This window comes from Struthio camelus, chromosome 1 (assembly GCF_040807025.1).
Source record: "Struthio camelus isolate bStrCam1 chromosome 1, bStrCam1.hap1, whole genome shotgun sequence".
Lineage (NCBI taxonomy): Eukaryota > Metazoa > Chordata > Aves > Struthioniformes > Struthionidae > Struthio > Struthio camelus.
Window position 1 is genome coordinate 4,120,447 of NC_090942.1, and position 19,721 is coordinate 4,140,167.

The 19,721-nt window shown below is 48.5% G+C and overlaps 1 protein-coding gene across 5 annotated transcripts in view; it reads left to right on the forward strand.

The window, feature by feature from the left end:
• Positions 1-5,924: 5,924 nt before the first annotated feature.
• The window catches only part of PODXL (podocalyxin like), a 49,375-nt gene continuing 35,578 nt past the window's right edge, over positions 5,925-19,721 (forward strand). Inside the window, exon 1 of one of the 5 annotated variants that reach the window (XM_068954498.1) lies at positions 5,925-6,095. In XM_068954498.1, the coding sequence (XP_068810599.1) occupies positions 6,056-6,095 (40 nt within the window). In that variant the 5' untranslated portion in view covers positions 5,925-6,055. The remainder of the gene's footprint in view (positions 6,096-19,721) is intronic. The other 4 variants (XM_068954360.1, XM_068954290.1, XM_068954431.1 and 1 more) reach the window with 4 other exon arrangements.

Sequence of the window (19,721 nt, forward strand, 5' to 3'; positions counted from 1 at the left end):
CTACCGAATCCAGGCGATTCGGGCCTGAAAGAGTTCCTCAGCTGGAAGGAAGTAAAGCTGGTCTGTCACTCAACAAAAGAGGGAAGTCCACCCCAAATCTAGCTCGCAAGTCTCCTCTCCTTCTCTGCTGGCCCACAGACACCTGCAGGAGTTTATGGGAAGGTTGAATAGGGGACGTTGTGGTAGCAGTGATATAACTCTCTTCTGGCTCTGGTCTTGAAAAAAAGAGATGCCTATTTAGCTGGAGACATGCAGAGCCACCTGTTTCCACCAGCCACTATCTCCAGCAGTGGAAAATGTGTCTAGCTGCCTGCCTGTCCCTCCTAATGGGCTATTTGTTTTTCTAATGCTTTTCCTGCATCCCTCTGCTTTCCCTTTTTAAAAAAAAAACATTACGTAAGCAGTGGCACTTCTATCAACGAGTGTGCAAGAGAAATGCGACGTGAAACTTCCACGCATTTCTATGAATGCACTTTAGCCTCCATGGGCAGTCTTACTTCTCCACACTGCCCTTCCCAATTCACCTGCTATGCAACAGCCATTAATATCCTGCACTGCAGATCCTCGTCTTCTCTCCAGACCAAGTCAGACTGGGAACTCGCTTCTTGTCAGCTGGATGTCATCCACGCAATGCTTCATCGGGGCTCCCCGGTCATGGTCTGCATTTGTAATCAATCCCAACGCTGCCGGGTAAGAGTCTATCCCAGGCTGCGGCGCGCAAGGCAGAGGAGAGAGGCGCGTTTGCGTTTGGATAGCACTCATAACTGTTTCCCTTCATCGCCATTGTGGCAGAGCCTGTGTCATGGACTCAACCCTGCTCCCGACAAGCCAGAGTGACGTGCAGGCAGAACATGGTGCCTTCCTAGAACGGAGGGGGCCCTGCCCCGGGAGACGGCCAGTTTTGACCTCTTTGTGTAGGGCTTGCTGAAGTATTTGGAAAGGATTCAGGGAGGAGGTGCTAAGTGAATGCAATTACGTGATCTGGTATGCGATACAGGTTTCCTCTAAGATTAGTTTGGTTCTTGAGCTGTCTGGGCGCTGCTGCGTAAAGCAGCCCTCCTCTGTGTTCTGTCTGTGGGGCTCAGGCCAAGAGTCAGACTCCTCAGGCTCAATTCGGCTGCCTGATAAAGCCTTCTGGAGCCACCTGAGATGCCCCAGATGGCCTGAGACAGCCCTAAAGTGCCATGGGATGTGTGAGACACCTGTGGGCCTCTGGACCAGCAGGTGGAGGCAGGGCTGGACACCTTACCAAGCCAGGTAGCTATTTTTAAGCAACTAAACTGAATCCCTCATCAAGGCAGTGAGTGGGTTTTAGTGAGGTGACCTGGTGTTTTTGTGTTATTTGGGCTGAGATGAATCACTCTCCAGGCTGTGTGAAGTCGGGACAGGATCCAGTTGCCTAAAATGAGATGGTGAGGTGTGATTTCACTTACTGTGGTATCGTCACAGCTGGTCTATAACTGCTGCTTCAGAGATTATGGGTCTCTCAGAAGTCCTGTCATTGCTGTAAGGACATCTCCAGTACCTGACATGTCTCCAGGCACCTCTGATTAAGCAGTGGGGCAGTACCCTCATTTTCCATGATAACAGCAGCCCTAACACCCAGTTCAAATGGAGACACCTACATTACAGGCATGCAAATGTCTTGGTCGGGACCCGAATCTGCCCAGAGATGGGTATCTGTATGCGTCGGTGAATGATCAAGGTGGCAAGCGAGCTTTTTGAGCATCTGCTTTGCAGCAGAGTGAGCTGCTTGCTCAGAATGAGGTTCCTCATTAATTTCTCTTAAAAAATGAAACCCAAGAGGGCCAGAAATTAAGTATGTCTCTTCAGCCATGCCCAGTGCAAAGTGGAGGAATAGAAGTACCACTGACCTTGCACTTAAACATAGCATCACAGCTGAAAGCAGGAGCTTATGTCAGAGCTGAGGGCCGAGCCCAGACCGTGTAAGTCCTTGTCTAATACGTTAATTCCAATAGGGTTTCTACCTCTTCGCTGTCAGGAGTTTGGAAAACCATGGATAGCGCTGTGAGCCTTACCCTGGATTGCTTTTAGCTTCTCCAAGCAACTCTGGCTCACAAGGCAAGCTGCATTTCGACTCCTCCTCTGGTGTCAGCTACAGGCTGACTCTTGACTCCCTGTCACCTGACACATGCAAAAATTGTCTTCATTCCCTGTCCTGTGCACACCACACACTTTATCCCTGATTTTCTTTTTCTCTCTTGAAGAGCCTCTTTCCCTCACATCTGATTTAGCTGCAAACTTCACTCCATCAGTGGTCTCACGTCCTTGAGGCTACCTGTCAGGCCGACATCAGACCATAGGTATTTTTGTCTTTTGCTGCTTTTTTTTTTTTTTGCTTTCCTTCCTGAAACAGCCACTGCTGATCTTGCCACTAGTAACCCCCCTTCTGTCATTCGTGCTGTTACTCACGCCCCACGTGCTGCCCTTCACCTCCCCACCTTGACCCCAAAATTTGAATTCCAAATATTATTACTTCAGACCCCATTGCACAAGGAAGATAGGTGATGACATTCAATAAAATCGGGTTACTGGCAAGTTAAACGATCCAAAGCTGGATCTCAGCCCAAGATCTCAGCCCTATGTCATGCTGCATAGGCTCTCCTCAGTCGTTTTCTGTGAACAGAGGCAAAGACTGCAGGGATGTCTGGAGACGTCAGTCAAACGTTATGATGAATCTGAAGGCAGCTGAACAGGAATTACACGGCACAGAGATGAAAAAGCTCTCCTTGGGCCTTCCTCTCGGTGCTATGAAGCACAAGAGCATTTCTCTGTGCTGCGTTTTGTGCTCCTTTGTCCCATTTTCTTCCAAATGGCAGAAGAAATGGGGTTTTCATAGCCTCTGGAGGGACCATGAAACTGTCTCATGGTATTCCCCATGTCATGTAAAGTCTCCCTTCTGCTGAGATAGTTTCATCCATGCTGTATTAATATACCTTAAAACCACCAGTTCCCCGTCCTGCCGTTTCACTGTGTTAGATAAATATGGGAGCTGGGAGAAAAGGTTGTTAGGAACCAGGCGCATGTGCGTATTACAGTCAACATCATGCTTACAAAAGACGTAGGACTGATTAAAACCATGAGATTTTAAAGAATAATAATGCTGATAATAAAATTTAGCATAAATTCTTCGTTTTTTCGGTTCCTGTTTTTCAGGCACATGTGCAGACCACCCTCCACAGGGTTTCTCTGCACCCATGAGCCATGCCATTTTGGTTTCAGAGCTGAAAGCAAAAGCACTGATGTAATTTCCTGATCCTGGGATGCTGGTATTTAGCAAAACCTCTGGAGCTGGGACGCTTGGGATAGAGCTCCCAGTTAGTAATGTTGCAAGTATTCGGGTATAAATCACTGTTTACCTGTTTCTGTGAAGCGACGATGCCGCTGTAGAAGCGCCCAGCTTCACAAGTTCAGCGCTTTTAACCTTCTGACCTGAGTGAAACTGTCTCAAAAAAAAAAAAAAAGACTTCAAAGATTTTTCTACCTTTTTGCAGCCCCATTGTAGGAGAGAGCTGAAAATGCAAATTAAATGTTATCTTTCTAGTTTTTCTACACAGACTGCTCGGAGGCTCAGTGAATCGAAGCAGGGGTTTCCTCACTGCAGGACAGAACGGGAAAGAAAGTAGAATTTTTATTGGAGAACTCTTCTCCCAGCTGATTGTTAGGCGTTTGCATGGGATAAGCTTTAACAGCCATCTAGCTTTTTAAGCAATCAAGCTAAATATCTCTTTCTTTTTTTTTTTTTTTTTCCCTTCAGCTGCTCATGATTCATAGACGAGATCTGGTGCCATCTTAGCAATCAAGCCGAGAGACAGCTTCTGAACCTGCGGCATGCGTGCAGGCGTGCCTCTCCCTTGCTCCATCAGGCACCACAAGGTCCGGCCGGCGTGCCGAGAACTCACGCAACTCCCTGCATGAGTGGCAAGGTGCATGACCGTGCCCACAATCCAGGGCCCGGACCAGCAACCTAAATCATTTTTTATACACCAGTTGCAGGGGATGTTCGGGCAGGCTTGCAGGCAGAGGGCTGTTTCACATAATTTTCTCAAGCATTTATTTACAAAGCCGCCCACAATTGCTTTGGTTTAATTTAGTTGCTACCAAGGGAGCAGGAGTCCTGGGCTCCCAGGTGCTGTTGTCCCGTCCCCACTTGCCCTGGGTTATTTTTGCAGTTTATTGGGGGTGCTGGTGCAAGCAGTGAATTCAGGGAGCTTGGCATTACCTTCCTGCCCTCCGTCGCAGCTCAAGTTTTTTGCTTTTTTTTTCTCCGAGATTGTCTTGTCTGGGTGGTTAACACCGAAATACGCTCATTAGGAGAGTGTATGTATGAGGAATGAGATCTGGTATTAAAAAAGCAAAATATTTTGCAGGGAGAAAAAGACTAATGCAGCAGCACCTTCATTCTTTAATTGCAGCTCTAGTTTCATCATTTTTAGGTACCATGTAAGGCAGGGTCATAGCAAGAGCAAGTGAGACTGGGCTGAGGGACACTTGAAGTGTCACTCCAGGATTGATCCAGAAGCTGAAGCAGAGCAAGGAGTCTTTTCAGTGGGACAACATGTAAAAAGATGTAAGGAGGACTGGACAAGACAACCTAAGCCTCTCCTAAAGTCTTCCCAATGTAACCTTGCAAAGACATGAAAGTTCACCTTTAACTGAAGACATCAAGAAATTCACATTCTGAGAGTGAATTTTTAGGGGAAAGGTTATTTTTACAACACCTGGGTCCAGGCTGGGAGCCTTAATGATTGAACTGGATGTGCCAGTGCAGGGCGGGGGAAGAGTCAGTGGAAAGCTCGGAGCTTATTTTTAGTCTCCTGCTCGCTGCAGTGAACTCTGCTTGGCTGAATGTTAGATAAAAAACTTTCAGCACCCTTCCCTCTCACCGCAAGAAAACTATAAAGATTTGATAATAATTTTGTCCTTGGTAGCTTGGGCGTGTTGCTTCTTTCTACGTGCTCTCAAATTGATGCAAACCTTTCTTAGAAAACCAACAAACCAGAAAATACCCCATGCAACTGTATATTAAATTCTTTAAGTAATTTTTGCAAATGCAGCACCAAAGCTGGGATATGAGCACCTTGCCCACAGTCTCAAGGTCTAGTGGTGACCGTAGATGGGACCACAGTGGTCCCTAATCCCCCATCTAGGTGAGAATCTCAAATTAACGTCGCAAACCTCTATCCAGGCGAGAAGCCCAAATCAACCCTCATCCAAATGAAATCCTAAATCACCCCCCCACACACCAAATTCCCGTGCAGGTGAGAATCCCAAATCAACCCGCATCCCAATGAAAATTAAAAAACAAAAAAATCCAACCCTATGCGGGTGAAAAATTTCCAGTCAACCCTCCCCAAACTCCCATCTCAGGGCAAAAAGCAAATCCACTCCGCTATGCAGGTGAGAATCCCAATCCCCTCCACGCAGGTGAAAGTCCCAAACCCCCCCCACGCAGAGAAAAATCCGTGCAAGTGAGAATCCCAGATTCACCCCCATCCCGAGGAAAAAACCCAAATCCACCCCCACGCAAGTGAGCATCCCACCCCCCATCCCACTGAACATCCCAGATCCACCCCCATCCCCATGAACATCCCAATCAACCCCTCATGTAGACGGGAATCCCAACCCCGGAAACCCTCATCCCCATGAAAACCCCAAATCCACCCCCCCCCGCCACCCAAGTAGGTGAGAATCCCACATCCCCCCCCCCCCCGTCCAGCTGAAAATCCCAAATCCCCCCATCCAGAGTAACCCCCCCCCCCACGCAGGTGCTCCCCCGCCGCAAGCCGCTCACACCCCCCTCCCCAGGGGCGGAGGAGGAGGAGGAGGGGGCGGGCCGGGGCCAAGATGAGGAAGGGAGGGGAGGGGAGGGGGGGAGCCTTCCCCGCCCTCCTCTTCCTCCCCGTCGGGCCAAAAGGGGAGGGAGGCGGCGGGTCGCGCTGGCTGCCGGCGGCGAAGAGGGCAGCGAGCGGGGGACGGCGGTGGCGGCCGGGCCGGCTGCGCGGAGGTTGCGCGGAGGCTGCGCGGAGGCACCATGCGGGCGCTGCCGCTGCTCCTGCTCCTGGTCGGCGGCGGTAAGTGCGGCGGGCGTCAGCGCTGCGCTCCCACCGGCCTCTCCCAACCGTTCCTTCCCCCCCTCTCCCTGAATTAGGAAGCAAATTTGGCGGAGCATCTTTCCCCCACCACTCCCCCCCCCCAAAAAAAAAAAAAAAAGAAAAGAAAAACTGAGATTTCTCTGAGCTCTTCCAGAAACCCGGCTTCGGGCACAAATCTCTAGGGCAGAAAGCTTCACCGCTCTTTTCTTTAGGTACGACGCAAGCGCTCTCTTCACTCTTTCATCTTCCTTCGCAAAGCCCCCTGATAATTTGGGCTCTTGAATCATGCTTTTTAAGTTTTGGGGGTTTTTTTGTTTTTTTGTTTTTTTTTTTTTAAATGCGTACATATGTATTTATTTTTCTAACCCCCTCACTGCACATCCCCTCCGTTCAAGTCCGATCGCAGCCCGAGCCGGGCAGACCCTGGGTTCGGCTCAGCGCGGCCGTCCGTACCCGTCCCAAACGCTCCGCTGCGCCAGGTGCCGCGCGTCTTCCACGCGGGGAGAAATCAGAGCTGGCGCAGGAGGCGAAAGCTTGGCGGGGGGGGATCAAGTAACCCATCGGATGCGGCAAGTCAGGGATGGAGCTGGGAAAAGGATAAATTTCCTGAGTCCCTCTAGCTGCAGGGGCCCATGATGCGGATGCGGGGTGGGATGGGGTCCAGCGCACGCGGGAGTTTTGTGCGTGGGGGTAATAACGCCGGCTGGGGACGCGGGTTGCCGTCGGGGTTAAGGTCTGTGGCCGCAAGAGACCTGCTTCTCCGGAGCTGCGTTTTGTCCGGAAAAAATGGCTTGAAAAGGCACCGAAAAGTAGTGAGGGAAAAAGGAAATGCACTGCTTTCCCCCCACCCCCCCGAGGTGAAGAAAGGCAGGGAGGAGTGGAGCATTTTTTCCATGGATTCAGGGAGAGGGAAGATGGGGGGGGGGGGGGGGAATAAACAGAAAAAGGTGAAATCTTCCTCTGTAGTGTAATCATGGCTGATGTGAATGTATCTTTATTCAAGGTAACAAAAGCTCATGAACTTTGTGGAGGGTTTTTTTTTTTTTAAATAACTGCGCACACACATGCACACTGGAGGCAGGGCCCCTGAATTTTAACCACAGGGTAAATTCATTGAGGTCAGCCTGAAATCTCTGCCTGAGGTTTAACCGAGTAAGACAAAATTCTTGCCCTTGGTGCCCTCCTTTTAATTTTTTTTTCCCTGCTTCTCTGATGACTCACATGTGTTAGTGGCACTGAAGTAGAAGAGGAAAAATTCATATTGTTTTATAGCAGTAGCTTCAAGAGCGAGCAGGTATGAGGTCTTCATCCCTTTCCTAAAACTGATATGGGCTTTAAAAAAAAAAAGAAAATTCTCTTGTCGTTGAAACCCAAGAAGCCAGCCTGAAGCTCATCAACCTTGTATGAAGCAGGAGCTGTTCATGCAATTTTACTTGTTTTATACGGGCCAGAATTTAGCTGAGTAACTTCTGAGAAGTGTTTTTCTTTTTGTTTTTGTAGTGTTTTTTTTTTTTCCTCAAAACTGAGCACTAAACGTGCTTGGATTTCTACGAAACAGGCTTTTAGCTGGAGGATGGTGCCACGGGAAGATGAAGGGGAGCTGTTACTGTAGCGCTCTCAAGTGATCCTATTACATCTTTCTCGGAAATGATTTGATTAAATCCTTCAAAACAATGTTTCTTACCATTAGTTACTGCTTTTAAGTTTTGACATAAGCTACTTAGAAATGATTTTATGCTGCTCCCTGAGTACTGGCACTGGGGGTTTTCCCTTCTTAGGGGTCAAAATATGCACCCCTCGTTTCTGGTTGTTTTGACTTTGTGCCTACAGTTTTGCCAGGTTTTACAGCTAGTCCCGGCAGTATCCAACTCGAAGACTAGTAACGGATGTAATCGTTTGAGTTTCTCAAAGTGCATCCCTTAGTTTTTCCCCTAAAAGGGAAAGAAGCTGGTTCTCTAAGTGAAAATGTGTGAGTTTTTGGTGCCTTAGAACGGGAACTTGGATAGAGCCTGTTGCTTGTGCCTTTCCTGTATTGACTTGCCCCAGGTCATAATGGATGTGAAATGGGTGAGGGAACAGGGAGTTTGGATCCCGGAGCAGATGTGTTTATGTCGTGAGGAAAAAAAAAAAGACATTACCATGCTTGGGGCAGAGCAGAATTGGGCCCAAGATTGCTGAAGTCTTTAAAAGCAGCTGATTTTGGTGCAGCTATTTCGCTACAAACTCCTGACTTGCTTCCAGGTCTATGCCAGCTTTATATCACCACAAGCCCTTGGTTCTCCAGAGATCCCCCTTATTTAGACCACTGCAAATCAGAATAAAACGAGCCTCGAAAAAGGCAGCAGAATATGACATTGGGCAGACACTGTCTTTAAATTTAGCCAGCCTGAGAAGGGCTCAGAGTTACCAGTTATAGCATGTTCACAGGACAGTAATTTTTTCCACGTGATACAAAAAGAGGAAAATAGGTATTAGATCTTGTATCCCGTTAGGGGGCATGATAGCAAAATAGCATCAGGAAGAGAAAACTGATACTTTTTATCCTCAGGGAGGCTAACAAAGGGGCACAGCTCAAGCCTGTCCTGGGGGCAGGAGAGAGGAGCGGGGCTTAGAGGAGATCTGCCCTTTGCCTCCTTCCAAGAAGAGCCCAGACAGCAAGGCTTTAAAACCTTGTTGCCAAAACACCCCTCTTCTCCCCCGAAGCTGCACTAGTTGCCTGATACCGGGAGTTCGTTTCTGTCTGCGACAAGCTGTCAGAGATGCACGTTTTTAAAAGTCATTTGATCTGTTGAAAGCTAGTCCTGACGCTGGAAGGAGCAGGAAATTCCGGTCGTACCTACATTAAGGAAAAAAAACTGTTAATCGGTGCATTTGAAAATCTGAACTGAAACAGAGCATGTCTTAGCATGCCCTTGCTGTCAGAGGAACTTTTGACAGTCGAGGTTTTTGCAGCCTGGTTCCAAGCCTGCCGCCCTAGCTAAGCGAGCCATCTCAGCAGCGCTCTGCCTTTGATTCCCAGTGGCAACACCGACAGTAATGATACCCCGTGGGTCTGCTTAGGCAGCTTAATTAAAGAATTGTTTGTAAAGCACTTGAAGTTGCTTGGATGAAAGGATCTGTACCGGTGCAATACACTGGTTTTAATTCCAGAGAGTTACTTAAAAGGCTTATGATGATGAGGCGGGTGATGGCTCATGTCAGCGGTGACAGGAGCCTGGCTGGAAATATCTGCTCGCCCCTTGCAGATTGCAGAGCTGATGGTGGGCTGCGCAGAGGTGGAAAGCCCAGCCCCGCAGGGCAGACAGGGCCACTGTCCAGCGGCGTGCGGGGCTACTGCTTGCGTCGCAGGTGGCTGCGCTTGGATCTGCCTGGATCCCAGTGCCGTGGGACGATTTGAACTCTGGAGGAGCCTAGGCGGCCGTGTGGTTTGCTCTCTGCGTGCATGTGAAATCTAGCAAAGCGTCTCCAGAACATCTTTGCATGCTTCTACTAACTGCCTTGTTGAAAGCCAGGTTGCATGGGCTGCTGTCCTACATGGCTGCTTCTGTAGCTGACCCCTTCTCCAGGCAAGGCTGCTGTTCCTGAATTCTTGTAATGCCTCTCCTTCACGGCGAGTTCACAACCAGTCTTGCTTTTTTTCATTCACAGTGATGCACGTCATCGTCAGGTTTTTGTTGTTCTCCCTCTCCCCGTCGTCAGCTCCCTGCACTTCGCCAGGGCTATCCTGAGAGTCTCACGCTGCAGAGGTTTGGGATTGTCAGGCTCCCAAGATCCACAGAGTCTCTGCCTCCCCAGCAAGGCTGGACACGATGCAGAAGACTCTGAGCAGGGTGCACCTTCCTGTTTTTAATTCCTGCAAAACCATCAGTAAGGCTGAGCAGCTGGGGCCAAAACCAATGTTTTGAGCCTGACAGGGCCCAAACCCTGTGTTTGGGTCTCTCTGTGATCCTCCTTGCAATAACTTAAGCCTCAGATTCACCAGAGCTTCCTTTGCACAGTATCTGACAGCTCCATCTTCCCTAGAAGTCTTGCTGGTAGTTACGGCTGCTAGTGTGTAATAAGCTTAAATAGCAAATATTGGCTACGGTTCCCCACCCGGCACATTGAAATGAGCCACCGTTGAGTTCAGCTGGCTGAACTGCAGCAGCTGATTTGGGGTTAAATGTCCCAGATAACCCAGATAATTATAATGCAAGAATAAAGTGGTGACCAATAGTATTGAAAGCGGTAGGCTTTTGATTCCCATGAGGTAGACTTTGCCAGGGTGCTCAGTTATTTGTGCAGCTCCTTGCCACAAGATGCCTTTGCTAGCAATTTCATTAGGGACAGAGGGTTTCCACAGTTACATTAGAGGATAGCAGTGCTATATGATATGAAAAAGAGCATGTTTCTGGTTTTCCCCCAATTCTTTATTGCCCACTGCAGGGAGTGTAGCATATTCTGAAGCGTTGGTTGGTCATTGAGTGATAGCACATGGGACTACTGGTCTCATCTGGATTAGTCACTCTCAGGAGGAAACCTGCATTTTTCTGCCACATTAGGACAAGCAGAAGACACAGACCTTTTTCTGTGGGTTTGGCGTGCTCTGTATTTTCACAGTTCTTTCCTCCACGCCTTCAGACGTGAACAATTGGGGAAACAACTCACTTCCTTATCACTCACTCACCCGATGATGGGCTCGTCGCCACCTCCCGTTTTCCCAGGTCCTTCTTGGGTTCCTCCAGCTGCTTCTGGCCCTTCCACCTCAAGGGGATTCATGGTGGTCTCTCTTGCTGGCACTGAGCATCTCACAAGCCAGGGTGCTCTGCCAAACCACGGGGCAGCCACTGCTGGGACAGACTGGTGGCTTTTCGATGACAACCACAGTTGCAGCTTGTGAGACAGCCATAGCTGAGCCTGGTTCGGTGTAGGGTGAAAATCTGACAGGTCACACTGCATGGTGGGATTTGTGGATACACCACCAGTCTCCCTAAAAAAAACCCTTGCCTGGGATACTTGGAAGCTTAGCCAAAAAAAATTGCCTGAACTGCCTGAGGAATATGCAGGTCTATGTAAAAGAGGGAGGAAGAGGCAGGTGGGAAGTGCTCTCCCTGTATTGCAGCTAGAGTGTGAATGACATCTCAAGTGTCAAGATGACTAAGCACTGGGACTAGTCCATATTCAAAAATATTTATTTTTGAGTTGAATGATCCTTTCCAAGAAGGTGGATAGGGCTGGGGAGAGAAAGACAAACTTGCCTGCTATTTAGCGAAATCCTGTGTGATCAGCAATGACCTGAAGAGCTGAAATGCTGCTTAAGGGACTGGCTGTGCCTCAGTTTCTCTATTTAGCATTTATCCACTTAGATTATGGGCTGTTTAGGGGCAAGACCACTCAGGGAGTACTCGGGGACCAGGAGCTGGTCTCGGCTGAAGTTTCCAGGGCTGCTGTGGTGCAAGTAGCATCCACAAAATCGTGGCGAGCACGGAGCTCAGCGGCAGCAACAACTTCTTGCAGCCAGGAGCACCCTCGGGGACACTGCAAGGTGAGGGTGGAGAAGCAGCAGTCTGCGCTCAGAGGGCTTTTATCATGGTGCCTCGTAAATCTGGAGCCAGGCCCTGTGCTGTAATTCAGGAGGCGCTGCTGACTCAGCACTGCTCATCTCCGCCGTATGAATGCCCCCTTTGAAACACGACCACCTGGGCCGTGCTGATGTATGAATATTTTTCTTCTCTCTGGCCTGATGCTTCCAGCTGAGGGGGGGACCACTGTCCTCGCCTCCTCTCAGAGCTGAGAGAGAGAGCCAGGCTCCTTCAAGGATGATTTAGATCACTTGAAGTGAGCTGCCTGCTTTGAATAGCAAATAGTGCTAGCAATAGTGAGAGTTTTGAGGAGTCCTCCAAAATGCCAGTGGTAACGCAGCAATAGAGTCCCCGTCCTCCCCTTGCGGTTTGCTAATGAGTCAGTGTTGGTGACGAGGTCTCCAAAAAACTGCCCATCACCCCACCATCGTGGTGCTTGCTGGGTTTTTGTTCAGAGGCACCTGCAAGAGGAGTGTGTTTGTGCTTCAAAGGCTGTCCTGGATTTCTATCCCGTGCCTGGTGATGTCTGAGATTGAGAGGTAGCACTGCAAAATGACCAGCAGTCCTGTTCTCCTCCCGTTTCACCTTCCGGGGCTTTCTGTAAGAAGATGTGTTTTGCTGGCAGAGGTCGGGCATCTGGCCCAGCAGCTGCATGGCATGATCTTTCTCGCGTTGTGTTTAAGGACTGGATGTGCAGCAGTTTCTAGCTCCAGAGCTGGGAAAACACAAGGGGCCATGCCGCGATCAAGCGCGGTGTGCCGGGGAGCAGAGGCAGCATTGTTTCCTGAAAAGGTGGGTCTCTGAGCAGGCTAGGTCTCTGGGGTGAGATATTTGGGGTGACCTTCCTGGGAGGGAGGTTCACACGTACAAGTTGACTTGTCTGAGCCATGCTGTATTTTGGAGTCAGCCCTGGGTACTGAAAATTGGTGAGAGCCACCGGGAGCCAACAAATGCCTCATCTACCCAAAAGAGGCAGACCCCCCTCCCCTTCAAGAGATGAAGTTACCACAGTGGCCTCAAAGGCACCAATGTCCTCCATTGCTCATTTGCCTCAGGGGGCTCCCACGTCTTTTCCCTGAAGTTTTTCTGGTCACTGAATCGAGCCGCTTTGCAGATTTTTTTGCAACGCACGCTGGTCTGTATGTGGCAGGCACCTTCCCGCCCCGTAAATAACGCCCACGTCGCAGCCGCCTTGGCCGCAGGCCAGGCGCGCTCGGTGTTGCGTGCCCTGCAGACGGTGACAGTGCGATGACAAAGAGTTGCAAGACGGCAGGGAGAATACGAACGGCTTATTAAAATTGCCTCGGTGCCACTCAGCGTAAAGCCTCCAGGCCCAGCGCAGAGCAGGAGGCCACGGCAATGAATGGGAAAGAGCTCTTGTTTTTGGGAGCAGGAGGTCAGCGCTGCTAAAGCACCCGCTCATAGAGGCGCGTCCGTAGGAAAGCGGCCGCTGGAAGGCGGCGTCCGAGAGCGCGCACTGATTGCGGCGTGCTTCCCTAGGTTGCACCCCTTAGACTTTGGGGTCTTGGAAGAAACTTGTGCTGGTGGGTCCTCACCCTGTATACCCTACAGGCTGCAAAAAGGAAAGGTGGATAAAAAGAACATGACCTTTGGGTTTTTAAATGTAGTATATATGTCTGAAGCCAGGTAGAGGGCAGAAGCCTTAGAAATAAGCAGAGGAGACCTGGGTTAAAAATCTCCTCCAAAGCAGAAAAGATAAACTTTTTTTTTCCCCCTTGGTTATTCCCATTTAGATGTTGTTTCAAGGTCTGGCCCATATTGTTAGCATCCTTAATAAAGGCTGGCTTAATCCAGCGGCTTTTTCTCTGTCTTGCAAACAGTATGTGTAGGGAGCTTCGGTCTTATACTACACGGATAATGAGACGGGCTGCAAGGGGGAGGAAGGTTGTTTTGCAGGGGCAGAATAAGGCCCTAGTTATTAATGGCAAAGGGAGAACTTTTCTCTCTCTGCCTTAATTGATTTTAGTAAATCTAACTGGAGGAGGAGGTAGAAATTGGCTTAGAGTTATTAGGCTGGGCTACTTAAAGATATATTAAATCTGCATGCTGGCTACTGTAAGAAATGAGGAGACAAGCTTGTCAGGCATTTATTCTAAATGGCTTCTACGAGGCACAGTGAAAGGGAAAATGACAGGTTTTTAACCTGAACAAAGGCGATTTGAAAGACTCTGCAGAAGGGTTTGGAGAAAGAGAAAGTCCTCCTTTGAAGCATAATAGTAAAGAGATTTGTTTTCCTTTTCCCTTGGGTCTAAAGGCAGGAGGGGGAGATAAGACATTCCACCACGTACGCAAACTGGGGGGGAGAGGAAGGAAAATTTTAAATGAAGCGAGATCTGATATTGTTTCGGCCTGTGGAGAAGGGATAGCTTTCAAGGTAGCCATCACCGTGTTGCTTATCACAGCGCTATGTTCCTCGACCGTGAGAAAAAGCAGAGTCGTTAAAGCGATGCCCAGCACAGATGCAGTTAGCAGTGGTTATATTGAAACAGCTGTTTCCCTGGAAGGGAATCGCCAGGAAAGAATAGTTGCGGCGATACCAGCGTGGGTCTCCGACGTGGGCCCACGTACGGAGCTGCCGCCAGGGAATGCTTCCCTGCAGCGAGGCTTCGGCGTGCCCCTTCCAGCCCCTGACTGCTTCAACTTCCCCAGCAGCCATATACGTTCGATGGCTTTGATTTAAGACATTGCATTGACTGGATTGGAATTCAGTAAAATTGTATCCAATTGGTTGTATTAAAGAAAAAAAAAAACGCACTCTTGACTGAGCTGCAGAAAGTTTTGTAAGCGTGTATCTGTGTTATATATGTGTCTTATAAAGCAAGTTTTATACGAAGTTAAAGGTGTGTGATCAGTATAAAAAATATGTTTATGCTTGTTTTAGTCTGAGGTTTAGTTATATAACTAATGCTATAACAATACATGTAAAGCTTCTGAAGTGTGTTCTTTTTTTAAAAAAAAGCTTATTTCAAATAAGCGATTAAAGGCGTCCTCGTTGGATGCTTCTGATTGATTAAGCAACAGTTAAGGGATGCAAGTTTTCTAGTGGGCAATGTGCTAGCTAACATGGAGCATCCTTAAATGAGGCTGCAGTCGCACTGCTCCAAAAATAGCATTCTCTCTGATGCAGATTTTCACCTGCTTTCCCAGCTCTAGCTGCTGGTGCAATGCTGCGTGACCCCCATTGGGTCTTGGAGCCTGCTCTTATTTGCTCCTGTGGGTTTCTCTTTGCAAAGGTGGGGAAAGCAGTAACATGCAGTAAATGCACTTTTTTTTTTTTTTTTTTGAAACAATCACCTCTTTCTTCTCTTTAATATTGGTTTAGTTTTCAGATGGATCAGTTCCCTGATCCCACTCAAAGCAATGCTACAAAATGTCAGTGCTGTCACAGCCCTGTGCCTCTTTCCAAGGGCTCGCAGATCTGCACCGCATCTAAACAACACAGTCAGCACACCAAACTCTCCTGCGGCAACTAAAAGCTGGGCTCCTCAGTCCAAGGCAAATGCGTCCTAGTTGCCCATGTCTCATCCGGTCTTGCAGAAGACTCTCAATCAAGGCAATCCTGTGGGCTTCTGAGATGGGTCGTGCGGGTACCAGTGAACCCCCTCGAGCTACGTTCCATGGGAGAACTTCCTTTTCTTCCCCCTCATTAAATTCTCACAAATGGTTCAAAAAGTCATTTTATGGCAGGGTGATCTGTTTTGAATTGATGTGGTTTAAATTATGAATCTTAATCGTGATTTGAAATAAGAAGGAAGTCTTAATTTAAGTGATTCGATTTTAATCGTGTCTTTCGTTTATAGTTCATAGCTATAAGCCAAGGTTGGTTCTCCTCGGTTGTAACATGTAAAACAGCTGTGTGTAAAACATGTGGATTTACAGCTAGCTCCTGCCTTTCAGCTTTATTTTCTCACCAGGTGAGCACTTTATGAAAACATTTGTTCAAGCTGCTATATAGCCTACCGCAGCTCTATTTTGTTTTCTAACTTACATATCTCTTAAGTGCTTTTTAGGTAATGAACAATAAAAACTTCTGTGCTTGTTGCAGACAATCACTTATTACTTGTAGATGAAAAATCTGTTAAATTGACATATGCAAAGTGTCGTTTGTAATTCCTTTAAAATGCGTCAACTAACCAAGGTCCTGGATACCTAGCGTATAAACTTTTCAATGTACTTTTGAGCTTAAAACTAAGCAATTTATTGAACGAATCGCGAGCATCAATCTTAGAGAGAGTTAGTGAGTGAAATGAATTGCCTCATGTCTCTGGAGGTTTTAAAATAAACAGGTGTCATTCTCTTAAAACTCGCTTTTAGTCTTTAAAACAGTAAGAGGAAGCAATTTTATTTTTCAGCTGCCGGTTCCCAGTTGCTCTTGCAGCTTAGAATTAACCATTCATGGAACTGGTTGAATCTCTCTCCATTACCTGTAAAGGGAATTTAAATGATTAGATTTGTATACGTAACTTTTGATCCTCTAACTGCAGGCGGGAGAATTCCATGCTCAGTGTCCAGCTACTCTGAATATCTTCCCTTTGGTGTAGGAAGAGCAGTGATTAACAGAGAAAAACAAGATTTTGTGATGCTTCTTTTAGTTCGCGGCCCAGTTTCTGCCTAAGATCCAGATCCAGTCCCATTTGGTGCTGGAAAATCCACATTTCCTGAGTGCAGTGGGTGACCCAGCTGGTTTTAGACCTGGAGCAATATTCTTAATGTCCTCTTTTGTGCTAGACCATGAGTTTGGCATCTCACAAACTAGGAGGAGACCTGGCCTTGCTGGATTGTGGCCCGTGGCAGTGCATGCCCCCCCGCTCACCCTGCGGAGATACGTCTGGCTTAGAGCAACCCAGCTGATGTCCCAGGAAAGCAAAGCAGCCTGGCAGGTCCTTGGTGGACCTTCATCCATCCACACTGCATGTCCGTTATGGGGGCCTAGGGAGTTTAAGGAGCCGTACACTCAATTGCCCCTGTTCTTTCAAGACTAAAACGTTGTTAATACACAATTCTGCGAAACTTGGTGGAGCCTAGATCTCCTCACCCAGCCTGTTCAGATGCATCTCACCACTACCTGTAGGAGAACATTTTCTCTGACAGTCCTGACAACAAAAACACTGCTATTTAGGCAATGATTGTAAAACCCCTGTGTCTCGATGACTGACACATCCTTGCTGTGGTGTCTTGAGCTCCTCACCATAGGATGCCCCTTTCAGAAGACATGTCTTCATTAGGCAGCTGAGAGCAGTGTTCACTGCTGAGATGACCACAGACTTCCCCTGCAATTGCTGGTCCTGCCATCCGTGCTGTGTGTGTACTCATTATGGCTATCAGGATGTCACCTCTGCTGTGTAGATGCGTCTGCCTTTGCTAACACATATCAACTAGGGTTGCCAAAGCTGTCTGATATGCTGCAATGAGACCCATCTCAAGGTGGCAAATGCACTGACTTCTGCCAGGCACTAAATCTGTGTTTAGTCAGGCCAAGTCCCTCATAGGTTGTTGGTAGGAGCAGTATGCTGTGGTGATCACCCTCAGAGAAGTGCTATCTTGGTTAGGTTTTCAAAGTCCAGCCTGTAATTTACCACCTCACCCAAAAGACCTTTTCTGCAGGGTTTTTCTAACAAGAAGTTTGGCATAAAAGTATCCTGATGGTGCGATTTTAAGCAATACCTTGTGAGGGTGAGGATGGCCAACATTCCCACTGCTGTGGGCTATGTGACCAAGTTCAAAGCCTGTCACCCATCATCATCCAGGTGTCACAATGTATGCTAGCAGCATGATTTTTGCCTGATGGTCTTCAAATGGCCTTTCTGTGGTGGTGACCATCTTCCCTCCCAGCCTGCCTCTCCAGGATGGGTGCTCTGCCCGTTTCTGCCTCTTCTTTTGAGTGTCCTCCGGCTCCATGTTCCCTGTCCTGCCATTCTTCCAAAGCATGGTTTTGACTGGCGGAAGGCGATTTAGGGTGGCTGAGCTGGGAAAAAAAAAAGCTATCCTTTGGGATAAGGAAGCAGCTCAACAAGAGGAAAGGGTGGACAGGTGGGAGGGAGTTGGTGAAAAGTGGGCACTGAAGATCAGGCCTGCAGAAAGAGAAGTAGGGGCCCGTACTTTGTACGGTCAAATAACGTCACTTACAAACTGTTCAGGAGAGAAATGCAGAAACCCAAACTGATGGAAAGAGAAAAGTAGAGTTCTCTTTCTGTTAATCACAAGAAAAATCCAGCTCCTTTGTTTTCCCACCTACAAAGCTTGGCCGTTTATAGCCAACAGCTGTGCAGGGCAAAGTATTTGGGGTGAGTTTCTGCTGGCACAGCAACCCTACTTGGCCAGCCCTCGAGAGCAGGGCTCTCCTTCCACCAATCACATTAGAAATAGCAATTACAGTGTCTAATTGGGATCTTTGAAATAAGCAAAGCTGCGCAGCCGGTGAGCTGCCCTTGCCCTCAGGTACCTGCGGACAGGCACGACCGCAGTGGAGGCCGTGAGCACTGGAGTCCCTCTGTTCAGCCAGCAAAGAAACTCCGGACTTTTCAGGAAACTGTAAACAACTCGATAGACGTCATTATGGGACCCAAGCTGCAGCGCGATGTTCATGGGCGGGCAGTGGGGGGAAAAACTACAGAAAGCTGGTACATTTTGGACAGGACCCAGTGTCACAAAGCTCTGCCCGTACGTGGTCATTGAGGTCCCACTGGATTTCCAAAGAGAGAAGCAAGGCAAATCCTGCTCTGGCTGCGGCAGGATAATTGCATTGCACTTTCACAGCTTCCCTTTTCGACTGTGCAGAGTATTTTTTCCGCACAATGAGTGTGGAGGCGTTTCCAGCCCTAACCTGCCAAACACCTGCAGGATCCTACCCCAGAAGCTGCTGCATTTCACTGCTTCTTTGCCAGAAGAAATAGCAGAGCTACTTCCATGTATTTCAGCCGCGGCTGCTCTCAGAAATACTGTTCTATAGAGGAAACCCAGGGACAGTTGCAATAAAACAACACAGAAAAAGCCCCTAAACGTAGCAAAGGCTTCAGAAGCCCCCCTTGCAGCCCACAAGCCCGTAGCACCCTGAGAGCTTGAGCAGAAATACTTCTGGGACAGCCATGCGAAAGGAATGCAAGCTATTTCGGGGCCGTATTTGTGTTTGAGCAGGAGGAATAGGATTGCCTCTCTCTGCTTTGTCTTTCTGTGAGACAGTTTCGCATGTCGACGGGACAGCTCCGATCTGATTAAGATGGGGCTCGCCTTGTGGGGGCGTCGCGGCGGTGCGGGGCCGTAAGCCGCTTTCACCTTGAGCAGGCGCCGGGGGCTCCTGCGAGTACTGCCAGCTGGCCTTTTAGGGAGGGTCTCCTCCTAATCCAGCTCAGGAGCACTTTTGGGGCAGGGGTTTATCTCTGTCTCGGTGGAGAACACTGGCAGCCCGAGGCGCTGGTGGAAAGGCAGCATTGATGATGCCGCTGCACAAGTGGGGCAGCGGCCGGGAAACCTCGACTGGCGAATTGGCTTCGAAGCCATTTTTTGGATAGCGCTTTCAGGATTTCACTTTTTTTTTTTTTTATCCCATCCTGAAGTGGATCAAAGGGACAGAAGAGAGCAAGAGGTACCAAGATTTTACCTCTGCCCAAATCTGACCTGCTCGGAAACAGCAGACCCTCACAGTCTACTTGTGAAGTAGGTAAAGGTATTCCTCCGTCAGAAATTTATTTTATAGAGGGAAAAACTGCCGCAGAGACAGGACCTCAGATCTCTCAGCTTCTATTTTAAGCAACTAGCTTGCCCTTCCCTGTGCCGAATGGATGCGTGCAAGGTTCCCATGTTTCTCCCGGAAAAAGGCAGGGAATGGCTAGGCTTGTTCTAGCGACTTGCTGCCACTTTGTCCTTGAGGCACTTCCCAAAGTTGAAGGGTTGCAAGTTGTCCCAGCCCTATTCAATCTGTGGCTGTTACCCTGAAACTAAGAGTCGGGGAAAAAAGAGCTGCAAGGCTGGGGAAAGAAGGCACTCTCTCTCCTTGCTCATATGGATTAGGACCAATGCATTTGTT